The 24,119-nt window shown below is 37.3% G+C and overlaps 1 protein-coding gene across 2 annotated transcripts; it reads right to left on the bottom strand.

The window, feature by feature from the left end:
• Positions 1-276: 276 nt before the first annotated feature.
• LOC139949659 (X-ray repair cross-complementing protein 5-like) lies at positions 277-24,089 on the bottom strand. Of its 2 annotated transcripts, none has more exons than XM_071948111.1 (20): positions 23,891-24,089; positions 22,449-22,562; positions 21,706-21,886; positions 19,787-19,958; positions 18,625-18,813; positions 17,330-17,444; positions 15,545-15,683; positions 14,704-14,816; positions 13,738-13,938; positions 12,884-12,974; positions 12,480-12,540; positions 11,760-11,835; positions 9,889-10,082; positions 8,783-8,879; positions 7,466-7,538; positions 5,919-6,031; positions 5,146-5,242; positions 4,250-4,317; positions 3,171-3,239; positions 277-2,639 (listed from the first exon to the last, which is right to left on the bottom strand). In XM_071948111.1, exons 1-20 carry the CDS (start codon positions 23,906-23,908, stop codon positions 2,625-2,627), a joined length of 2,196 nt encoding a protein of 731 aa, XP_071804212.1. In that variant the 5' UTR covers positions 23,909-24,089; the 3' UTR covers positions 277-2,624. The 2 variants fall into 2 exon arrangements, with proteins under 2 accessions (XP_071804212.1, XP_071804214.1); XM_071948113.1 differs by lacking the exon at positions 23,891-24,089 and adding an exon at positions 22,948-23,008.
• Positions 24,090-24,119: the final 30 nt, after the last annotated feature.

Genomic DNA, 24,119 nt, shown 5'->3' on the forward strand with positions numbered 1-24,119 from the left:
AATTCGGCGGTAAGCAGAGCCATGAAATTGGGCACAGGCTGCAATGCAAGTGAGACTGTTTGGTGAGATTGTTACTGTGAGGGGAACACACGCTAAACGTTATGCAAGTCAGATCAGCTTGATGGGCAAGTTCAGAATACAGCAAGAAGTACAACTCAAAACAATTGACTCATTGAGTGTTGTTCCTAGTAAGGAGCCGATCAATCATCATTTCAAGATCAAGACTAAATTCCCCTCAGACAAATGTTTCAAACATTCTCCAAGTTATGCACTCATTTAGGGAGTGAACAAAGCCACCAAACAGGGTATTGAATATTTTATTATAGATCCGTAGACATACGACATGGTTACATAGAATTGGTTAACCTTTTGTTCTGTATGGTTTACTATTATTTCTTTATTTACATATAATTTCAAAATACATGGTAGGCCCTACCTTGTGCATCAAAATGCAGGGGGAAAATTCTTCACAGCACAGCGCCAATGTAACATGAAATATATGTGATTTTTAAACAGTTTCCTTCATCAACTGCTCAATAATATTTGGCTTAAAATTTGTGATAAAATTACAGCATATCCACTTAAGATTTGCAATGATGATATTTGGAAGAAAGAAAATGAAAACATACAAAGTTATACAAAGTGTAATAATAATCTCTACAAAAACAAAAACCGTTTCAGCTATTGAGCAAAAACTCCTAATTGTTGCTCTTGTCCCTCTATCATGAGCATACTTTGATTACAGTGAGATTAATTATTGTAAAGCTTACAGACAAAACAGAAACTATGCACAAGTCCACACAAGAGTGTTTATAACTCCATCTGCAATGTAATCTTATTTATAATAAAGTATTTATTGCAGAGTTAAACTCTTTAGTCCTCAAATTGCCCTCAACCATGAAGTTAGGCAGCTTGCATTTTGTGTTTTACACATGCGCTTATAATACACCAGGTTGAGCTTGATCTCCAAGTACCCAAAAGGATACACGTTTTTTTTCCCCTCCCAAGTTTCAAAGGTCTGAAGTCCCATCCCAAATAACACACTAAAAACACAACACACAGTGAGTATGGTTGTTATGTGTGTGTACAGATATGTTATGTAAAATTAATTTCCACACAATGTACCCAGTAATGGACCGTTCTTATATATAGAAAGGTTTGCGGTAACACCATGTAGTGACTATCTCTAATGAGTTGGGGTGGTTCTGAAAAGAACCGTTGGTTTCAACTCGACGTTTCGATCAGTATGCTCTGATCGTCTTCTGGAGAAAGGTGGACTCTGATGATGCATGCTGCTTAAGTACTGTGGAGGCGGGAGAGCATACTGATCGAAACGTCGAGTTGAAACCAACGGTTCTTTTCAGAACCACCCCAACTCATTAGAGATAGTCACTACATGGTGTTACCGCAAACCTTTCTATATCGTATTTCCACCATGCAAAGTTTCAAATCCTACGGACCGTTCTTACTTTCACAACAAACTTGTGGGTGACTTTACAACCAATTGAGCTCAAATTTTCACAGGTTTGTTATTTTATGCATATGTTGAGATACACCAAGTGAGAAGACTGGTCTTTGACAATTACCAATCGTATCCAGTGTCTTTAATCCTTTAGCACTCAAAACCTAGTAAATAACACGCATTTCACTTTTTAATTATGATAAAGGATTAAACCCAACATATTTTAAACATAATACATGATGTACCACATTGGATGAAAAGAAAGCTTGTTTAATTTATAAAGGAATTTATAAACTTTTGCAGTGTAACATCAAGTGCTAAAAAGGTATAAAAAATACAAATGAAATTTGCCACCAAAAACTCCCGACAAAATTTCAAGTTCTTCCATTATTCCATACCTTATACTAAACTTAGTTTGCTCCTTTGTAAATATGTAAGGTCACGATGGTTGTCTACAGAGCCTCAAATCTTCTTTCTAACAAATCAAATTAACAAAAAGAATTTATAGAATTTGAGGCATTGCATGGTGAGGTATCAATGTATATTTGGTTTGCGGTAACACCATGTGTGTATCTACTTGCCAGGTAGAGTTTGTTCTTAGAGAACTGTCTTGGTTTATTCTACTGCCGCGAAGTAGAATCAGGTATACATAAGCCCAATCTTCTCTTACCTCTTCAGTCTCCTGACGATGACTAGAGCAAGCTAGTCGAAACGTTGAGACCAATTCAGAACTGACTTCGCGGCAGTACAGTTAATTACGATCCTATAAGCTAAAGAAGTAGTCCAAGACTATTTTCTATACCATCCGCCCTGGTAATAGTTAAAAGCAGGACAGTTCTTTTCAGAACTGAGAAGTCTCCCAAACCCCCGATTATCTACTCCGCGGCAGTAGAATAAAGCAAGACAGTTCTCCAAGAACAAACTCTATCTGGCAAGTAGATACACACATGGTGTTACCGCAAACCAAATATACATCAAAAGAATATTGTTGAATCTTGGTTACAGTTGTCTAGAGTGGAATGCAGATATTCTAGCTAACCTTACATATTAGAAACCTAACTTGACCAACCCTAGCTGCAGCAGTGATGTCATACATTCCTACTGTCCAGAGTCTCTTCCCTTGCAGCCAACAATGTAAGTAAACATCATCAAGACTGTCTGGCTACATCATTCCCAACTGTAAAAACAAAACAAAAAATCAAACAAATCAAAGCTAAAGAAGTCAAACTTTACAATGACTTATAAAAAGGAAAGAGAAAGTTAAGAGGAACCAGACCCAATATTTGTCCTGCCTATCACAGCAACCAGTTATAGCATGTCACACATCCAACTACTTGCAAAGGTCTTAACAGTGAATGACTGTAATGGTCAAACATGATATATTTTGTATCTTTTGTGTATACTCTCTCATTCTCAGCCATTTCCTGGCAGTATTGGAAACCATTTCAAAATAAAGTGTTCTTTAACACAAATTATGTAGCAATGGCTGCAACCAGTAGACATGTTGTTGGTATTAACATTGTATAAGATTAAGCCATACTACCTGACCCTATTACAAAAACCTTTATTTTGTGTGACTTTCCTCCCAGAAGTTACAAATGCTCACAAGATTGTAGCTGCAAACCTGAATAGTCACATACATGTACAAAGGGATGCAGTAAAAGTAATGCTTCAATTTATAGCATTGATTGGTTGTTATTAGTCTTACCAGATCGTCTGCATCTTCATCCTGCTCCTCTGTAGAAATCACTTCATCTTTGGAATCAACTTCAAGGTACTATTACAAATTAAGGAAAAACATATATTGAAAGTCACAAACCAAATCAAATAGATGAAACCTAGCTACCAAAATATTTGACTAGACTTGTTCTGGACCCAGTCTTGCCTTTACAATTTGTGATCAATTTGATCTGAAAGTCACTTTCTGAACTGGTTTTTTTTGGGCTGTTACTAGACCTAAATCTTGTTTTACTATCTGGTGTTTGTGGACTGACTTTCTTCGTCTAGCCTAAGTTCCTCACTCTATCTAAATCTCACCTATTGGACAAACGCATGACCTGACCTTTCTTGACTAACTTCTGACTCAATTGTATCAAGTAATTCCTGATTAATATTTCTTTTTCCTGAACCATTCTCTTATTTATAGGCTTGGTTTTCACTGAATCTGTCACCCACTTTAAGGGTTGATTAGCTCTGTTGGTATAGCACTCGTATGGTATTTAACGACACTGGACACTATTTGTAATTCTCACTTGGTGTATCTCAACATATGCATCAAAATAACAAACCTGTGAAAATTTTTGCTCAATTGGTCGTCGAAGTTGCAAGATAATAATGAAAGAAAAAACACCCTTGTCACACAAAGTTGTGTCATTTCAGATGCTTGATTTTAAGACCTCAAAATCTAATTCTGAGGTCTCAAAATCAAAATCGGGAAAAATTACTTCTTTCTCGAAAACTACGTTACTTCAGAGGGAGCCGTTTCTCACAATGTTTTATACTATCAACCTTTCCCATTACTCGTTACCAAGTAAAGTTTTATGCTAACAATTATTTTGAGTACTAACCAATAGTGTCCATTGCCTTTAAGAAATTGTAGGAGATTGATACATAACATCAAGTACAGACAATTCGTCATGAATTGATGGGAAAAGCACTGAAATGAGTAAATTCACTCAAATGTCATTATGAAGACACCTCAAGATAGCTACTTTCATGATAGTCCTCAGCATTTCTATTAACAAGTCAAAAAGTCCGTCCCAGTTGACATGAAGTACAAATACTAACCTTGGCAGCTTCTGCAATAGACACTTTACTCTGACTGCTCTCTGAAGCATCAATCAACTTGATCCTTTCTGCACATGAAACAAAAACAAATTAGGATAAGAACTCAAGAGGAACTGCACAGACTACTATGGTCAATAACTCAAGAGGAACTGCACAGACTACTATGGTCAATAACTCAAGAGGAACTGCACAGACTACTATGGTCAATAAATCAGGCATGATATTTGGTCCGTGGAAAAAAGCAGACAAATTGTTTTGAGTAAAAGGGCCGACTTAATCCCCGTTTGCATTGGACTTTTGGGGTCTGGTAACTTACTGACCCGGTAAGTTAACAGCTGTTTGCACTTGGATTAATTTGTGTTTGATCACTTAACAGGGGCCTTCCTTAAGCCTCAGTAAGGGCTCCGGCTCACGCTTAGGCTCTGCGCGCTGCGTACTCAGTGGAAACGTAGCTATGCTTTAATCCTGCATTTTTGGAGCGTATTGCACGCGGCGGTTCAAACATCAGCAGACCTTTAAGATAGAAATCAAGTGACAGTATTGTTAAGTTACTGGAGCGGTGCGTTCGCATTGGACTTCTTGTCCCTGTTATTAGTTAACACTGTTAAGTTACCACAGCCCGGTAAGTTACCGACTTTTCAAACTTGACTTATTATTGGTAAGTTAACAATTTGTGGTGGTAACCATTTTAAGTCCAATGCCTTAAAATGACAATCCAAAGTTTAAGGTCTCATTGATAATCGGTTAAAAATACAAAATTACCATGAACCTATCTCAAGAAATAAAAATATCACAATAAAAGGCATTACAAATATTGATGAATCAACTTTGTGTCCATAAGAGATATTTGAAATAAACACATTACTAAAATATATTTAATTTCTTGAAGATCTTACCTGACTGAATTAACTCAAAGAAATCCATTTTGCTGTTTTCTTTCAATTCATCTTTGAGTCTTCTCATATAATCATTAAAAACACAAGGTTTTTGGAGCTGAAAGATAACAAATATTTATCCATTTTCAGTTAGAGCCGATCTGCGATCTGAAATCACTAAAAAATTTGAAAATAAACAAATATCTTTTATTGTCCAATGCCCCCATCCCCCCCCCAAAGAAAAAAAAATAAATAAATAAATGAAGTCTACTATCAGTTAAAGACACTGGACACCGTTGATAATGTCAAACCAGTCTTCTCACTTGTGTATCTCAACAATATATGCATAAAATAACAAACCTGTTTAAATTTGGGCTCAATTGGTCATCGAGAATTGCGAGAGAATAATGGAAGAAAAAAAGACCCTTGTCACACAAATTGTGTGCTTTCAGATGCTTGAATTCAAGACCTCAACTGAGGTCTCAAATTCGATCCAAATATTTTAGTGAGAAATTACTTTTTTCTCTAAAACTACGGAGCTGTTTCTCATCAATGTTTTATACTATCAACAGCTCTCCATTGATTGATATCAAGTAATTTCCTATGCTAACAATTATTGTGAGTAAAGTGTATACAGTGCCAAACTGACATTCTTTCTTTCAGCTTGGTTTGCTTTCCAATGGTACAAGTTGGAATTAAAGTGAACCAAACAAAAGTCTGAATTGAATTGCTTTTAACCTGATGCAGTGATTTGTGTGTATTTATGAATTGAAGAAGCAGATCAAACTGTATACCTTGATTAACTCTTGCCTAAACACCTTGAGGCAATCCATTGCTTTACTGTAGAACTGGGAACCAAAGGAATCATGAATCAACTTGCTAATGCCATCCTGCATTTGCTCTGAAGCTGCAATAAAAACACACATTACATTAAAAATACATTACAAGCAAGATCTCAAACCAAGCAACTGTTTCAGATTAATTTGTGTTTGTTAACTTTAGGTATTTCTCCCTAATCAAAGTTGACTACCCATTCCTTCAAACATTTGCTACAACATAACATTAGCAATTTTAACAAAAGATACTGTGCTACAATAGACCTTATGCATATGACGTCATTTCAGTAGGGCGCCCTCACCTAGAGGTCAAAAGGAGGTTGTTCATTGACCAATACTGTGCACTGCGCGTACACATCTGTGCGTCTCGATTGTTTAGTCACCATTTTTCCCTCTAAAATGGCAGCTGGATGACGTCAATGCATAAGGTCTATACAAACTTTTAAAGGACACAAGATTGGAAGCATCTAAACACACATTCATATACACATTGGAGAGTTTGTGCATTGTAATTAGTGTATGATCACATGGTGTTTCACCATTATTAAATCCATATATCAATGTAAGATACATGTATACATGTAGCTGGAGCTTTTTAAGACCTGTTGGCTAACGCGCATTTGGTGCTCATAGCCATCTGCAAGTTGGCACACAAACTACGTAATGATGCAACATAATCAATACAAATGCAATTTGACCCTTGGGTGTGTCTGAGGACAAGAAACGAACATTCCACAAAACAGAATAGATCAACAACAGTTTATCCTTTAAAAAAAAGGGAATTTAGGAATACGAAAAGAAGATGATGACGTGTTTACTTGTAAAGACTTAGAATTTTTCTGTATTTGTTTGTTGACATGCATGCGTTTTTATCAAGCCAGACAATCCAAGCTCAGGTCATTCCGAGTGACATGAATTCAATAGGAGACGCTGTGTTGATTCGCTTGGAAGATTCTTTGCGTAGCACCACGCATGCACTTAAGGTGCCAATATCTGAAATAATTATTATAACTGTTCTCAGCACCAAGGCAAGCATAAGATACCAGTATGTCATGGCCGATAATCATTAATTTAGACAGCACTAAAAAATAACAACATATTTTGGTTCTTAAGTAAATATTTTACTGAGGAATCAATATATTAATATATTGTTACTCATGAAACAATTATTTTAAAGGCACTGAACATGTTTGGTAATTGTCAAAGACCAGTGTTCTCACTTGGTGTATCCCAACATATGCATAAATAACAAGCCTGTGAAAATTTGGACTCAATTGGGCATTGAAGTTGCAAGAAAATTATGAAAGAAAAAACACCCTTATTGTACAAAATAGTGTGCTTTCAGATAGGAATAAAAGGCTTCTGGCCAGAAGTCTTTTATACCAAGTAAGGTTTTATGCTAATATATATTTTGAGTAGTTACCAAATGTGTACAGTACCTTTAAATAAAACTGTTTTTAAATGTGACCCAGGAGACTTTTGTAGCCACAGTAAGACATTCTTACCTTGTTTGACATGATGTTCATCCTTTTGGCTGATCATGGCCTTAAAATCACCAATAGGATCTACAGTACCAATCTATAACAACAAGGATACAGACCATCAAGCATTACAGAGTATACAGCTCAATATAGCTGCATTAAATGCTTGATTTTAACTCTTTTTAGAAACTTTTCAGTGTTTGCTCAAACCTTTACAGGATCAACAAATAATATTTGTTACATAAACAATACTTGGCTTGAGATCTCTGGTTAGCTATAACACTGCAGCCCACAAAGTTGCATGTTTAGCTGCATTACATGTACATGTACTTTGTAATAATGATTATGTAGGTTTAAAACCGGCATGAGCTTGCGTGCCAAACACACAAAGCCAGTCAGTCTTAAACAGCTCTAGCTGTGTCTTTATCAGCCGCTTAAACACCCCACGTGACGCGCTCTCCACCAAAAGGAATAGCAAAACTGTCTGGAGTATTTATGAACATTCGATTACAACTCTTTGAACATCTTTCACATACCAGCTAGCATTTAAACCAGTGAATGCCAGAAGGCGTGTATAGAAAGATTCATTGAGACACACGCCAAAGTCTGATAATATTATTTTTTAATTGGCAGATACATGCCCAATCTATTTTTGTGGTATATGGTCACCCAACGGTGGTGTGTTAACATGTCTAGACATTCCATTGTGTATTGTTGTCAAGAGCTACTTTTATAATAATTGGTGGCCCCGATTTTCATACCTACCTACAAATATGCATCATTTTTGAGTTGCATCAACACTTCAAGGCAGTGGACACTATTGGTAATTACTCAAAATAATTATCATCATGAAACCTTTCTTGATTACGAGTAAAAACCTTTCTTGATTACGAGTAAAAACCTTTCTTGATTACGAGTAATGGGGAGAGGTTGATAGTATAAAACAATGTGAGAAACAGCTCCCTCTGAAGTGACGTAGTTTTTGAGAAAAAAGTAATTTTTATCAAATTTGATTTCAAGACCTCAAGTTTAGAATTTGAGGTCTCGAAATCAAGCATCAGAAAGCACACAACTTCGTATGACAAGGGTGTTTTTTCTTTCATTATTATCTCGCAACTTCGACGACCGATTGAGCTCAAATTTATACAGGCTCGTTATTTTATGCATATCTTGAGATACACCAACTGTAAAGACATGTCTTTGACAATTACCAATAGTATGTGATGCTGCAAATGTTGTAGATGTAACTTGTGCTGCTTTTCATGGAGTTATATTGGGACTATTGTATTGGTTGCAATGTTACAATATATAACCATAAGAAGGGAGTGGTCCTTGTTTTACCTTAGTGATTGCCCCTTTAGCCATGCCTGCCATACTGAAGTCTCCTCCATCGTCAAGACGTGGTCTTTTGCTTGAAGGACCTTCTGTATCAATGTTACTATGGAAAGAAAAATCAAGCTAGTCACTGATTCACTAATCAATCCAAATTTTAGTCGGACAATCTTCAAAAGGCTCCTGGACAAACGGGAATATGTGCAATATTCACTTAAACATTATTTTTAATATTCTCATTTTTACCTTTCATTATGAGATGTGAATTTTTACCTGGCTAGGCAAGAATTATAGCCACTTTTCATAAAAAATGGGGAAATAAACAAGGAAATCACTGCAACCACATACACAGCTTATAATGCAGATAATGAAAGAAACCTATCTATAGAGTTGATATGGCCTTATTGACTCCCCAGTTCAATCTTTCTTGTTTTAGCTTTGATTTCCTAGCCTAGCTGGACCCCGTTTACACTAGATCCAGAGAGGTGGATCAGACCTGGCAATTTCAATCCACCTTGCGAGAAGAGTTGATGAATCAGGCAATTGGTGGATCAGATTCGGCAAAGTTGATTCATGTGACAAAGAATCTTCATAGTCTCAGAAATTCAAATTTAAGCATCATCTTGCTATTCAGTAAGTCATTGAACTCGCAAATAATGGTTTATTGCTACAATATTGAATTGATACCAGACTGATTAACTCAGCACACCTAGTTTTTACGAGTTTGGGTATTTATGGTACATTAAAATATTAAAACTGATTTTTTTTCGTGACAATGTTGTACTAATATCTATTTTTAAAAATGTAGCACTTCAGCAAATACTATTTTAAGGTAAGCTTTCTGTTATCATTATCTCCAAACCGTGTAAGTTTAATGTTAAAAGGGGACTTTAGGGATGCTAGGTGGCAGCAGACTTACCAGGTAAATCCATTGTTCTGGGTGATATGCGCATGCTCAGAACCATGTAAACAATGGAAATTTACCTAGTAAGTCTGCTGCCACCTAGCGTCCAAAAGTCTCCTATTGTTGACATTCAGATGATTCATAACAAACATTCTATTTAATCCTTGATGTGTTTAAAAACCTTTTTGTATTAACACACTATGTTTTGTACCTGTCCTTCCAAATGCTATCTGCAGTTGCTGTATCCTGTTTCTTTATTCGTTCCAGTTTGAATAAGTTGTTAATCTTGTTGACCTCTGACTGGCATTGAGCAGCTACTGTAGTGGGAGGTTGTAGATACGCCGTAACTTCAGATGGTAGAGGAGGCAAAGGGTCGTCAGGATTCAGAGCTCTATGCATTAAACACTGTCAACAAGCAACAATATCACGCTGCATTACCACATGTATAATAATCACTTATAACCAATTTGAAAAAGATAAACACAAATAAATACAGTCTCTGAAAAACTCTGAATCGCAGTTTTAAAGCTTTCCCACATTTACAATAAGAGAGAGAGAGCAACAAAACAACTCTTTGCGTTTCACCTTTTTTTAATGATTACCAATTACCCACAGACACCGACTGGTCATGGGCCCAATTTCAGGACTCACTGTGTGCTTACAGTCCATGGAAATGTGCATAAAAGTCAGCAGAGCCATGGGCCCTGCAAGGGGCAAGTTTGTTAAATAGTCCCTATGCACATTTATGCCAAACAAAACATTTTTGTTTAGCCTTACATTACTTCCAAATGAACATTTCTTCAAGCCCTAGGCTTCCAGGATATAACAATTGTACCCTCAGGAGTTAATTTAGGCAAGCTTACCCACCAGGACCAATGACAAAAATGTTAGACCCGGAATAAAGATGTCTAGTGGTACAAGCACAATAGTTTGTTCATTGTAAGATTTGAAACCTTTTGTATGTTGGAAATACGATATGGAAAGGTTTGCAGTAACACCATGTAATGACTATCTCTAAATGAGTTGGGGTGGTTCTGAAAAGAAACGCTGGTTTCAACTCGACATTACTCTGATTATCTTCTGGAGAAAGGTGTTCATTGTGACAGTTCTGTGGAAAAGAATAATAAATGCCATAGGGCTGATGTTTCAGAAGTGGAGTGTGCTCCCAAATGCACTCTGCTGTTGGTTATGTAGACCAAAACTAGTCTGGCACAAGGGTGGATCAGATATTGTCAGAAATAAAGCTGTTTAGCAGAAAATACACTTGACAAATTTCTGTACTAAGCAAAAATTGAGTGGGGCACCAGTCGGAACAATACAAACCTAACGTAGTTTTGGATGGCAACCTGTTAATCAATACTTTTCTTTGCTTAGCAAGTTTTTGTACTTAAGGCTTTATGATAGTGGTGAACGCAGGGTCAGTGTGCCCCAAGATATAGTTGTAGTTGTGGTAGCTGAACCATGGGAGGACCATGAGGACCCACAATACAGCTTTGGGATCCTGCATAAATCAACCCATTGCTGCATCAGCGAACTCAGACTCATCCAATATCTTTCTTTATCCTATTGATAAATCTTTGTGCTTTTTGAAATTGAACAATCATGCATGAACTGTCACTTTAAATGTTCAATCTAAAGGCAGTGGACATTATTGGTAATTACTCAAAATAATAAGCATAAAATCTTACTTGGTAACGAGTAATGGGGAGAGGTTGATGGTATAAAACATTGTGAGCAACGGCTCCCTCTGAAGTGACCTAGTTTTCGAGAAAGAAGTAATTTTCCACGAATTTGATTTCGAGACCTCAGAATTAGAATATGAGGTCTCGAAATCAAGCATCTGAAAGCACACAACTTTGTGTAAGGGTGTTTTTTCTTTCATTATTATCTCACAACTTCCACGACCAATTGAGCTCAAATTTTCACACGTTTCTTATGTTATGCATATGCTGAGATACACCAAGTGGTTTTTGACAATTACCAATAGTCTCCAGTGTCTTTAATACCAATGGGGTTGTATCAAGATGAAATGCAAAGACTGGCTTCTGGCGTTAACATGTAATCTCAATAAGGTTTACATACCTGACATAACCTCTGATAGTAAGGATTAAAGCTTAGCTTAGGTTTGACAGCTTCTTGGGAGCCTCCTTCTTCATCTCTGTTTCATAAATATCAGAAAACTTTATTTATAACTTTACAAATGAAGTCTTTCAAAAAAAAAGGTCCAATATATAAGGGAATAAATGGGTAGCGATGAGTTCTGAAACTGCCGTTTAAAACCTTGCAGGGTCGTGGCCGTGCGATAAAGGCAGAATAAAGTAAGAAACTCTGTAAAACTTATCCATTTTCCGACGTCCTTAAGCTCTGTACATGTGTTGTATTTTTATGACTCAAACAGATGGATATGCATTCGTGCGCATATGCATCCTCGTATTCATGGGCTAAAAAGGCACAGCAAGATCGATTACTCCTGGAAACGAGAATATGGGCTAACCAGCACAAATGATCTGAAAACAACCGGCTCTAAACAGCTCCAGCTGGTCATTATCAACCATTTAAACACCCCCACATGACACGCTCTCCAACAATAGGAATAGCGAAACTGTTTGAGGTATTTAGAATGATGATTTATTTGATTAGGTGTTGTTTGTTCAATCCGGATCGACACCATGTTGAAAAGTTGTAGTATGAAACGGTCGGTCCACATGACACGGATCGTATCCTGTGTACATGTACTTGTGAATGTTTTGCCCAAATAAATATTATTATTATAAGATTGAGATTAAATAAAAAGTGACTTACACATCTGCATCCATCAGATCCATGCTTGTAATAAGATCATCAACAGCACTAACTTGCTCATCTAATAATGAAATAATGAGGTAGCAGTAAATAAAGCAGTCAGTATTCAGAGAGTCTGTACACTGATTGGAGTGTATTAACTTTGGATATACGGAACGGCCGTGGGGAACTAGCAAAACAAATTGCCCTGAACCCTTTATAGTCACTGTACCGCCTGAGACCGCCCGGCCATTTACTCACTGGACTGCCCAAAACCGCTAGAGATTACAAACGACTTTGTAGCTTGAGTTTTACACATGTTAGTGTGTCACATCAAACAGCCATTGAAAGAGCATGATCTAAAGAGTCGGATGGCCCAAACATTTCTCGTTTGAAGATGTTACAGTATAGTAATGTAAACTCACCTGTTAACTTGTTCTTCTTATTTGCATTCAGAGATGAGAATGTATACTGTCGAATATCTTCCATAAATGGCAGCTCGACATACAGCAAACTCTAAATGGGATAGGATTAGTACATTTTCTGAATAAAATTAAGAACATCACAACTTAATTTAAAATTTCCTTTAAAAAAAATGATACTGTAATTAATCAAGTCCTGCATTTAAGATCAAATGAGGAACCTTAGTAACCATATGAAAGTTAACCCAGCTAAGTTTTCATCAATAAGTTTAACAGCCTCCACAAAAAATGTTTTTTTTTTTCAAAACAAGACTGCAAAGCATCCAATATTTATGTATATTGGATCTGCCTATCCAATACTACATTTTGGAGCGTATGGTAGAACATGTACGTACAAAATGACAGGTATCTATGTGTGTTGCATTATAAGTGGGCAATTTCTCCTTTTTCGCATCAAACTTTTTCGACACAATTTTGATGATTTGCTATGCAATTTTAAAAAAGTGGATCGCAAATTTGCAATCCACTTTGCAATAGGGCAAAATCGGCAAGTGAACAAAATTGTTACACACTATCTGGAAATTCAACAGCCAATAGAAATGTCCAGTTATCTGCATGGTCTTTCTCCTCTACATAGCTACATGTACTGTGCAGCCAAAATGGCAAAATTACAACCCTAGAAAAAACACATGTTTTTTATCTCCATATAACTGCTGTTTTTAAATCAGTAGGGTTGTTAATATGAACGCCCGAAAAAATACAAATTGTCTGTATTTGAATGTCAATGTTATTTAACAAATGAGATATGAAAGATTCAATTTGTTTGGAAACAAATTGGGTTATTATAAAATACCCACCTCATATTTAGCCTTAATGTGAGGAATGAGGCAGGCAAGACGAGGGTTACTTCTCACTGAGTAGGTTCTGCGGACGATAGCTACAGAGTTGGTCTCATACAATGCGTTAATGATAGCTGACATTGCTACACTACTATGCTGATCACCAGGGTCAGCTATGAAGCAGTATACACTGTTACCAAGTTGTTGATGCCACTTGATCTGCGTACAGCAAATTAATATCAATCATTACAAGCGCAAGTGGAAGATAGGGAAATATGGCGCTTCTGCGTCTCATATATGAATTGGATATGGGACGCAGATGCGATAACAAATTTTATCTTCAAGTATGTGCTAATCCTCAAATCAGATTGGCAGAATGGAGTGGTGATAAAAACCTATATTGCACTGCTAATATCACTACCTGCGACTTGTGTGTTCTATGTCACGCCCCAAGTTTGCTCGAAGATAAATACGTGATAACTTATAGTGTCAAATGTATAATACCTCGTATGAGAGTTGTCACAGCATTTGCCACAATCAAACAACTGGATGAAAAATTAACAACGTTAAAGCCATTATACACTTTCGGAACAGAAAAAAAAAAAAAAAGTTCACAGATTTACAAATAACTTACAGGGCTTACAGAAGGTAATGATGAAAGACTTCTCTTGAAATATTAGTCCATGAAATGCTTTACTTTTTGAGAATACATTAAAACAATTATCAATTCTCCATAGCGAGAATTACGGATTTACTGTAAACACATGTCATGACACGGCGAAAAGTGCGGAAACAAGGGTGGGTTTCCCCGTTATTTTCTCCCGACTCCAATGACCGATCGAGCCTAAATTTGCACAGGTTTGTTATTTTATGTATAAATTGTGATACACGAAGTGTGGGCCTTTGGAAAATACTGTTTACCGAAAGTGTCCAATGGCTTTAAATGAAATTATACAACACTACATTAAGTGGTTATATACTCACGTTTTCTTGTTTAGTAAAGCCAAGCACTTGCATCAGTTTACCAGGAGGTTTGTACCCCATGTTAACTTTATCTTCTTCAGAAATTGGTATAATGTCATTACCATAGCGATGCCCTGCAAAAGCAATACAAGTGAAAGCAAAAGTGTCTTCAAATTGGGAAGTTACACAAATAAAGAAGCCACACTGCCACAACCAGTATGGGTTCAACAGACCGATCCACTAAGCTCCGCCCCATTGCATATTGACCAATCACAACGCAACGAAGGTCCGACAAATAAGGTCCGACAAATAAGGTCCGACATGCGTGCGCATATCTTGGCGCGCACAGCAGAGTTGTGCAGAGAGGCATTGGAGAGCCACAGTTGTTCTTGCTCACACGTGCGTCGTGGGCAGAGCCTACTGGATCGATCTATTCCATACAAACACATTACAAGTGCTCATCAGTTAAAGGGTTTAAAAGTACAGAGATAAGAAAATAGAATTAGCTGTTGCAGACAATTTACCAACCAAATGGACTAAATGCAAAAAATAGTTAATGGCCTGACGTTTCGACCCTAGCAGAGTCTTTCTCGAAGGCTAAATGACAACACAACAAACATGAACAGGTAACTAAGTGAAACATAAGCAGTGAAGTGGAAATACATGAAGAAATGCATGCAGAAAAAAAAGCAAGGGGTAGGCCTTCATAAACAATGAATAGGTTGACAAAAAGGGATAAATACAAATAAACTTCACACTGATAAAAGTATCTCATCTGTTTCCACATCTATAAATGTACTGTATGTTTCATTTAGGGGTATATTCAAATGATACCTGAATGTCTTTATGATTGTTTACTTACCTTCCACTATCTCCTGAGGCTCTACCTCCGTTTCTTCATCATTGTTCAGATGTTGGGAGCGTATTGTCTTCGGGGTATACTCCTTTCCTTTTCCCTTCATATACATGGTTTTCCAAGATTTTTGGGTACTCTTTTTAACCTTTCCAAAAATAAAAATAGAAACAAGAAATTCATTCTTTGTTTAAATACTAAACACAAGGTGATTCATGTCATCAAACAATGATAGCATCAATTTATGACATTTTACCTTTTCCCCCTTTGAACTGAATGAAAAGTTCAAATTGGAATCACATTTGTATGGCTTTGTATGACTCTTATCAATATTATCTATCCGGAAAAATTGATAAATAATTTAGTTAAAAAATGTTAAAATTTACAGTTTCAAAGTTGTCACTGCGACTTTGGTGATATCACACTGGATATTTGAAAAGTTCCGCATTCAAATGTCTTTTCCTTTTTGTTCAATCAAACTATGTCTAAATTCCATCCCATTATTGCTGCAGAGCTAAAAGTTCAAGGGTTATGCGAGTAGGAATACACATTCAAACCAGGGACTTATAACAACAGGGGACAATAGGGTCCCGGTTTGCTATAGGTCCTAAGTTAGAAATTACTGTTAAAACCAATAAGAGCTGTTGCCAAAATTAGAAACAAAAGAGGGACAATAGGAGATCCCCATAGTATACAAATATTGACTGCTACGAGTGCTATGGTTAAAACTACGACTCCCGAGGTGCCCCGGAGCGTTCTATTATCCGAGGCACAGTTTTAACCATAGCACGCGAGTTAAAGCAGTCAATATTTGTTTTATAACACCCCAACAGACTATTTATCATCATCCCATGTGGTTTATATTGATATTTATCATCTTTGTACACGTAACGTTCGTACGGGCGTTTCCGATACACAGATGCACAACTAATTGGGTTCGAGGTGGGTAAAAAGACGTCTGGGTACTGCACGCCATGTATAGTCGTCGCACTATCACACTGCAAACTATGCACTATCACACTGCAAACTATGCACTATCACACGGCCGCCGTCTAGTTAAACTAAGACATATCATGTGACGCGCTCTAAACCAGTGAAAAGGCAGAATATTTGTAAGGGGTATAACAGGTATTAACACACTTGTGAGTTTGAAAAGTGTGTCTTTATTAGTGGAAAACAGTACTGACATTTAGGACGACTGCTTTGACGACTAAACTTATGGCCTAAACATCAAACAGTCTTCAGTGACTTTTACCCTGAGCTTTACATCAGAGTACATGTACCGTTAATGTAATGTACAAAATGTATGTGACTGAAATGTATACGGTTTATGTTGGCCAAAACATCCTGAAACTCTGATTTCCAAAGTTAGAAACTGTGAATATCTTCCAAGATGGATGTCACGGGTCAAAAGAAAGCTTGATTGTATACAAAACAAATAACATGTTGTTTTGGGTGCAAATATGCAGAATAAACGTTTACGCCTGTAGCACGCAAAGGGTTAATGAAGACCATTCCGATGACCACAGACTGTAGAAACCCAATGTGATTCAGGAAGTTTTTCTTTTCATCATGTCAACATCAAGTTTGTACCACCTTGATGTCGAGGTTCAACTGTCTGATGAGTTTCAATGTCAAATTCAATTTCAGTCTTGATTTATTCTGGAGAACAGAGTTGCATAGAAGAAGATGAGGAAGAAGACAAATCTCAAGCAAAAAAGTAAGAAGGATGTGTTCCATTTAACCACTGATATAACTTACAATAAAGCAGTAATAATATGATCATGCATGTACCTTCACATATCCGCAAACCGGTACTTTGAAATCAGTGCCAATCTCAAGCATACACTTCCAAGCTGTTTGCTTAACTGCACGTTTTTCAAAAACGCTTAGAAGAGGCAACGTCTCACTGCAAAAAGACAAGAAATCAATTGTAACAAACACATGAACATTTTATTGTCTCATATCATCTTTTTGTAGCTTTATAAGTGACTTTTGATTTTTTTAGTCAAGTCACGACTTTCATTTTTCATAGATCACAACTACACGTTATTCTTTATCATAGGTATGACCCAACAATATCTTTTTTAAGGGGCCAATTCAGCGCTGGAAAATTAATGGTTATTAGCACATACATGCACATTTGCGATTTTACGCTAGCTGTGTGGATAACAGTGAAACGGACAATAAACAATGTTGACATTTAACACCACACAACAGACGAAGGTTGTGAGACATGGGACATTAGTTTCTGTGCCGTGTAAAAGGCCCTGTTCAAGTTTGACCAATGTCCTTGGTCAAGACAACTGGCGTCCATGACCAAGGACCCTAGTTTGACTTTGTCGTGTGAAAAGGGCCAAAGTGTCTTTTTTAAAGATTAAATGAAAACACAACTCTCATAAACAGGTATAACACAGGTATAATTTTGAATTAAAATAAATAAAACATACCCACAAGTGTTCTGTATAACGCTGTATGAAACTATTGACCTCTTTAAAATAAAATAAGAAGGATCAATTGACAAAACTGTGATGGCCCCCATCCAGTCAGAGAGAAAGTTTCTGTCTTTCAGTATTCTACTCCCGCGGAGTAGATTTATCGGATTGTTCGGTAGACTTCTCAGTTGTGAAAAGAACTGTCCTTGTTTATTTAACAACTTGTTTATTTGTTAATTTACTCAACTGGTCAATGAAAATGTGCATTTGTGGTTTGCGTTATGCACACTGGGGTGGAACTACAGACTTGTAAGCAACCAGAACTTAAATGTCTCAAACTAAAACACTCATTAAATGTTACACAAACATGGACACACAATGATAAACATACAAGTATGTTTGTTATACCTCGCTTACAAACTGTGAAGTTTGATTGGTCAAGAACCAATCACATGCCATGCAACAAATACGCATGTACCACGGCTGCACAGCGCAGCGGTTAACATGGATTTTGTACACCTTCGAGGGAAAATGGCACGCCTAGCTTCGCCTCGGGTGCCATTTTTCCCCTCGAGTGTACAAAACGCCATGGACCCCAATTACAGCGTGCAACAATTGTATAATGTATAATCAAATGGTTTGTTGTTGACCTACTTGAATGAGTAGTGTTCTCCATCCACTTGATCTAAGATGTGTTTGATTAAAGCTTCTCCCGCTCTTTGTTGTGGTGTCTTAGCTTTGTCTGCTGTCCTCCTGTTGCTACTGGTGCTCCTTCCATCACTTGTTGATGGTCCATTATCATCTCCTCCCTCTTCCTCATCCTCATCCTCAAACTTGGGTCCACTGTGTAAGATTCAAGAAATAAAAGAGTTGTTTAGACCCCTTGCAATGCGCACAACGTACTCACATGTGCCTATCCTGGGTGTCATTTTGGGTGTCAAAATCGTATACAAACATGCACAAAAGAGAGGAGACACCAAAAATTACGCGCGTTGTTCGGAGGCGCATTCTGTATTGTGTAAGAGATCAATAGCTCCCCCTTGCATAGCGTGAAACGCTACAGGTATGCAAAGGTCACGCACACGTTTTTACGCACAGAGAACAGAGAACAGCTATTGTCCAATGATCTGCCTCCTTTTTGCGAGTGTGACTCCAAAGTCACACTAGAACGTTAGTTAGAAACTAACGTTCAAGACTGAGACACTACATTTTTATTCACATTCAACATGTAAATGCCCTTTTTGTTAAAAAGCAAAGAAATGTTTGAAAATCTATTAAAAATTTGGTATAAATTTTCAGGCAGTTCTTGTGATCTACTCCGTTTCATGAAGCATCGAATACAAGCGACGCTCGTACGCGTGGGCGAACTTAGTTGTACAATGTACATTGATTACCGGTGTATTTATTTCATTATGTGTAAATTAGCATCAAGCGTAAAGCTTGCACACCACGCATATTGTTTAAACACATTTAGCCGTGTTTATATCACACAATTAAACACATTCACGTAACGTGCTCTCCACCAATAGGAATAGCGAAACTGTCTGGGGTATTTAATTATGAATACAACATAATGCAAGGTACAGTGCCAGACCCACACATTGTTAAGCCAGGTTCATACTTTCTGCGAATGCAAAGCGAATGTTTGTGACGCAACAATCGGTACATGCTCCATTTCCCTTTGTGAAGCAGAGAAATTCGCTTCGCACGAAGCAATCACAGGAAGTATGAACCAGGCTCAAATTGGTATGTATGGTGTGGAATTACTGCATTATGAACTGTAATGTCATTATAAGATTAAGAATGTGTAACTTACATGAAATTAACCTGTACTTTCATGTTTTTGAGGCCAGCAATGACTGTTTGTAGTTTATCATCACTGAACTGTCCTTCTAGATCAGAGAAAAGTAGCAGACGCAAACTTGTAAACTTCTTATTAGGTGTTAACATCTTCAAAAGATCCATTGCAACAATAAGTGCATCGACATCTACAAATACTTATTAAGGAATTCACCAAGACAATTATAATTACTCTAAGTTATTCATTTGAAAAACAAATGAAGAGGATTTAGCTTTAAAAAATGATTGAGGTTATGTAAAAATCAAAAGTTGTACCAATTAATTGATTTTTGTTTTTAATACAAGCCAAATTATAAATGATGACGTCATTTCAGCAATCAGAAACCTTGCTGATGATTTAAACCACATTACCGTTAAAAGACACTGGACACCATTGGTAATTGTCAAAGACCAGTCTTCTCACTTGGTGTATCCAAACATATACACCTGTGACAATTTGAACTCAATTGGTCGTCAAAGTTGCGAGATAATAATGCGAGAAAAAAAACACCCTTGTCACACGAGGTTGTGTGCTTTCAGATGCTTGATTTCGATACATTTTGAGGTCTCGAAATCAAATTCAAATATTTTAGTGAAAAATTACTTCTTTATCGAAAACTACCTTACTTCAGAGGGAGCCGTTTCTCACAATGTTTTATACTACTTAACAATTATTATGAGTAATTACCAATAGTGTCCAGTGGCATGACAAAAGACCTATAAATAGAGTCTTTCTTTATTCATTGTAAAATCTGGAATGTCATGAGTCTGATCAACAGAGTTAGGGTTCGAATCCCAGGTCTGAAACTTGAGTCCTCCAGCAAGTCATTAAACCATTCCTCCCAACAATTATGTGTCACAAGCACTATCAAAATACGATAATCAGTACATTCTCTCTGTCCTTACTCTATGATTCCCCAGATTCTTGCAGAAAACAATCTACAGCCAAACTACTCATTATGGGAGTTGAGCCCACACAACCACAGCATTCCCAAACATAATATATCAACAATTATTAGCAAGGATCATTAGTTGTATGGCTAAAACCTCAGTTAGTTCCAAATCAAGTTTGGAGATACAAGTCATTTTTTGAGTCCTCAATTCAGTTGCACAGCATGTAAACAGCAACAATGAAATAAATATGGGTTGGAAAGTTGACCACCATCTTGAAATCAGTGGAAAGAATAACATAATCATCAACAAATACAGGTTTGAAAATGGCCTCTGTGCCTTTTCAGTTGGCCTTGGTGCCCCTTTCTTTTTTTGAGCTTTTGAGGCCAAGCGGCCTTGCCCCTCTGAAGCTAAAAGTTGAGGCCTGCCTCAACCCAACAATGATTGCAAACATTATGTAAGCTAATCTTCAAGTCAACTCATTGATTTCTACACAATATTTACAACAATAGCAACGACAACTAACGGAAGCCGTCTGTAGAGCTACAAGAAGGGAGTAAGATCATTATTTGGAAACAAATCCTAGGATGATGTTTGAAATGAGTCAAGGTCTTTTCAATTAAAGACACTGGACACCTTTGGACACGTTTGGTAATTGTTAAAGACCAGTCTTCTCACTTGGTGTATCTCAACATATGCACAAAATTGGTCCTTGAAGTTGCGAGAAAAGTTGTGTGCTTTTAGATGCTTGATTTCGGGACCTCAAAATCTAATTATGAGGTCTCGAAATCAAATTCGTTGAAAATTACTTCTTTCTCAAAAACTATGTTACTTCAGAGGGAGCCGTTTCTCACAATGTTTAATACTATCAACAGCTCTCCATTGCTCGTTACCAAGTAAGTTTTTATGCTGACAATTATTTTGAGTAATTACCAATCAGTGTCCACTGCCTTTAAGACCATGTCAATGATTTAATGGATTTGCCTATGAATGTATTAAGGATACAATCAGCAGACTGTGGTCCTGGTTTGATGTCAGTCTTGATATGTTTAATCAAGTCTAAATTCACAGGGGCTACAGGTCGTGCTTCAGTGATGTTTTTATATCCATCGTCAGACAAATGGTTAGCAGTTCCTTCTGTACCAAACAGAACAAGTCCAACTTCATCTTTGGACTCAGCGAATAACTGAAAGAGTAAAATCACACCAAATGAAAGGTTTAAATTAGAAGCAAGGCTATGCACACAATACATAATACAGACACGGAACAGCTTTTGTTCACAAAAACCTAATGTCTAGTCTGTAATTGTTCTTTGACTGATTTTCCTTTAATAGTGTGCGAGGATTCACTCTTGTGCGCCTTAAGCACCTTTATTTGGTGGATTTTGGCGCCTTACCAATATTCTGTATTATTTATTGTTATTATATTACTGTCATATAATTCTGCAAAAGGCAACCCAATGTCTCTTATTGTTGATTAGAAACTGATTTTCAAAGATCTAAAATATTAAGGTTTAAAACTCTTGTAATTTGACACCTGATGATGACGTAACCACTTGTGGATCTTCTACTGGTTATTAATGCAAGCTTCACAACAATGCGTTTTCCTGCAGACAATTGACTCTGTACTTATGCGTTGTCACGACTTGTTTCAGAATTCAATAATCCATGAAAAAAATACAGTTTTAACTTGATTTGTTATGATCCTAAAATAAACAGAGAGTAGATCACAATTCAGGACTATCTTACCTTTCTTTGCAGTATCAATGTCATTATTTCAATAGCAGTCTCCAAAGATGTTGTGTGGCCATGTGGCCCCTGATTCATGGATGGACCAACATCTAAACACATCACTATCGCTTCCTGAAAAACAAATTAAAGAAAATTTTTACTTTTATTATTCAAATCAAAGAATCATTTAATAAGGCCCAAAAACAAGGTGTTTTTTTTATCGATGCTAGTTCAAAATAAGATTTATATCGTTGCTAATGGGCCAGATGGAATCAGCGCTTAATTCCTCAGATGGAGCATGCAAGCGTGGAGCGCAAAGCCTTATATGGTGTGGGGCCTGCTTAAGGGCCCCGGCAAACTTTGCATTCTAGATGCTCTGTGGTGCATTCCAAGGCCTTTTATTTGAGGCACTATTGATGATGAAGGAAACAGAACAATTTGAGCTGTAGAATGTGGGCCTTTTGGTTTTGGGCAATAACACAATAAGTGACACAAAATTAGGTTTTGGTTACATCACCATAGCAAAGCAATGAAGGGTTGGTCAGTTTGGAATTTGATTTTTCTTCCCATGCGCTCACAGCTCAAGAGTGTGAGCTTCAGCTCTCCATGGTGACACTACCATACCGTACAACTTTGCAGACTGTGGCAGAATGGGTGTGTGCGGGCAATGAGATCTAGCATTTGTGGATGTTATTTACCGTACTCTGAAGACGTCAGTGAAAATTAATAACTGTCGATTGCAAAGGTACAACAAATAAGTGCGAGTAGAACAATATAGCTTGAACCATTGAGTTACATGCCACAACAGTGGCAGTGCTCCATAAGAGATAGTAAACATTACATGTATATTCAGATAATTATTAACAAAAGGGGGGGGGCACTGACATCAATTGGGGGGGGGGAGGAACGTAGTTGTTTTAAATTTGTAAAAATGAGTGAAAAAGTGGTGGCGTGATACGGAAAGTTATCCTTTCATTGTGAACAATTTTCCCATTCCCTATTGGAAACCCATGAGTCAGACACCAGCAGCCTTTATGCAATTGCGTAAGTCCACTATGCGCCATGTTTATGGCGCAACTTCTGCAATAAACGTTGCGACGCAGTTGCGTAAAGTTTCGTGAAATCTTGCTACTACTGTACCACAGCACCCTTCTAAATCTATTTTCTAAGGAAGGAAATTAGGGCATCAATTAATATTGCATCCAGATCCATTTATAATCAGTCAGGCGGTAATTCAATTGCGATAAACCTTATATGACAGTATGAAGGTTTATTGTAATAACCACCTCACTGATTTGGCTGCATTGCCGAAAGACACTGTGGGAGGGAAAAGGGGGCTTTGTATGTAGGCCCCTTTTCCCCTCTCCCACCACCAGTGACCAGGTTCTAGCTCTATAATCCCCCACGGCCACAGTGCCTTTCGCGGCGGCCCGGGCAAATGAAACAAGTAATAACTTTACCTTGTCTTTTCCAGCCATGATCCAGCATGCACAGTTCACAACATTGGTAAATCAGTCAAAGCAGGGAACAAAGTACAAAACTTGCTATAAAACGTCAGGTTTTAGCTTGCTTCAGATGGCACAAGTTGAAGATCTTGATGAGCAGCATGCAGTTATGTCGCTAAACATTGCTAAAACTGCTCAGCGCAAGAGTAGAAACCCGCGCAAGTTTGAACTTGCGCGTACCTAC

Source organism: Asterias amurensis, chromosome 17, assembly GCF_032118995.1.
Source record: "Asterias amurensis chromosome 17, ASM3211899v1".
Classification (NCBI taxonomy): Eukaryota; Metazoa; Echinodermata; class Asteroidea; order Forcipulatida; family Asteriidae; genus Asterias; species Asterias amurensis.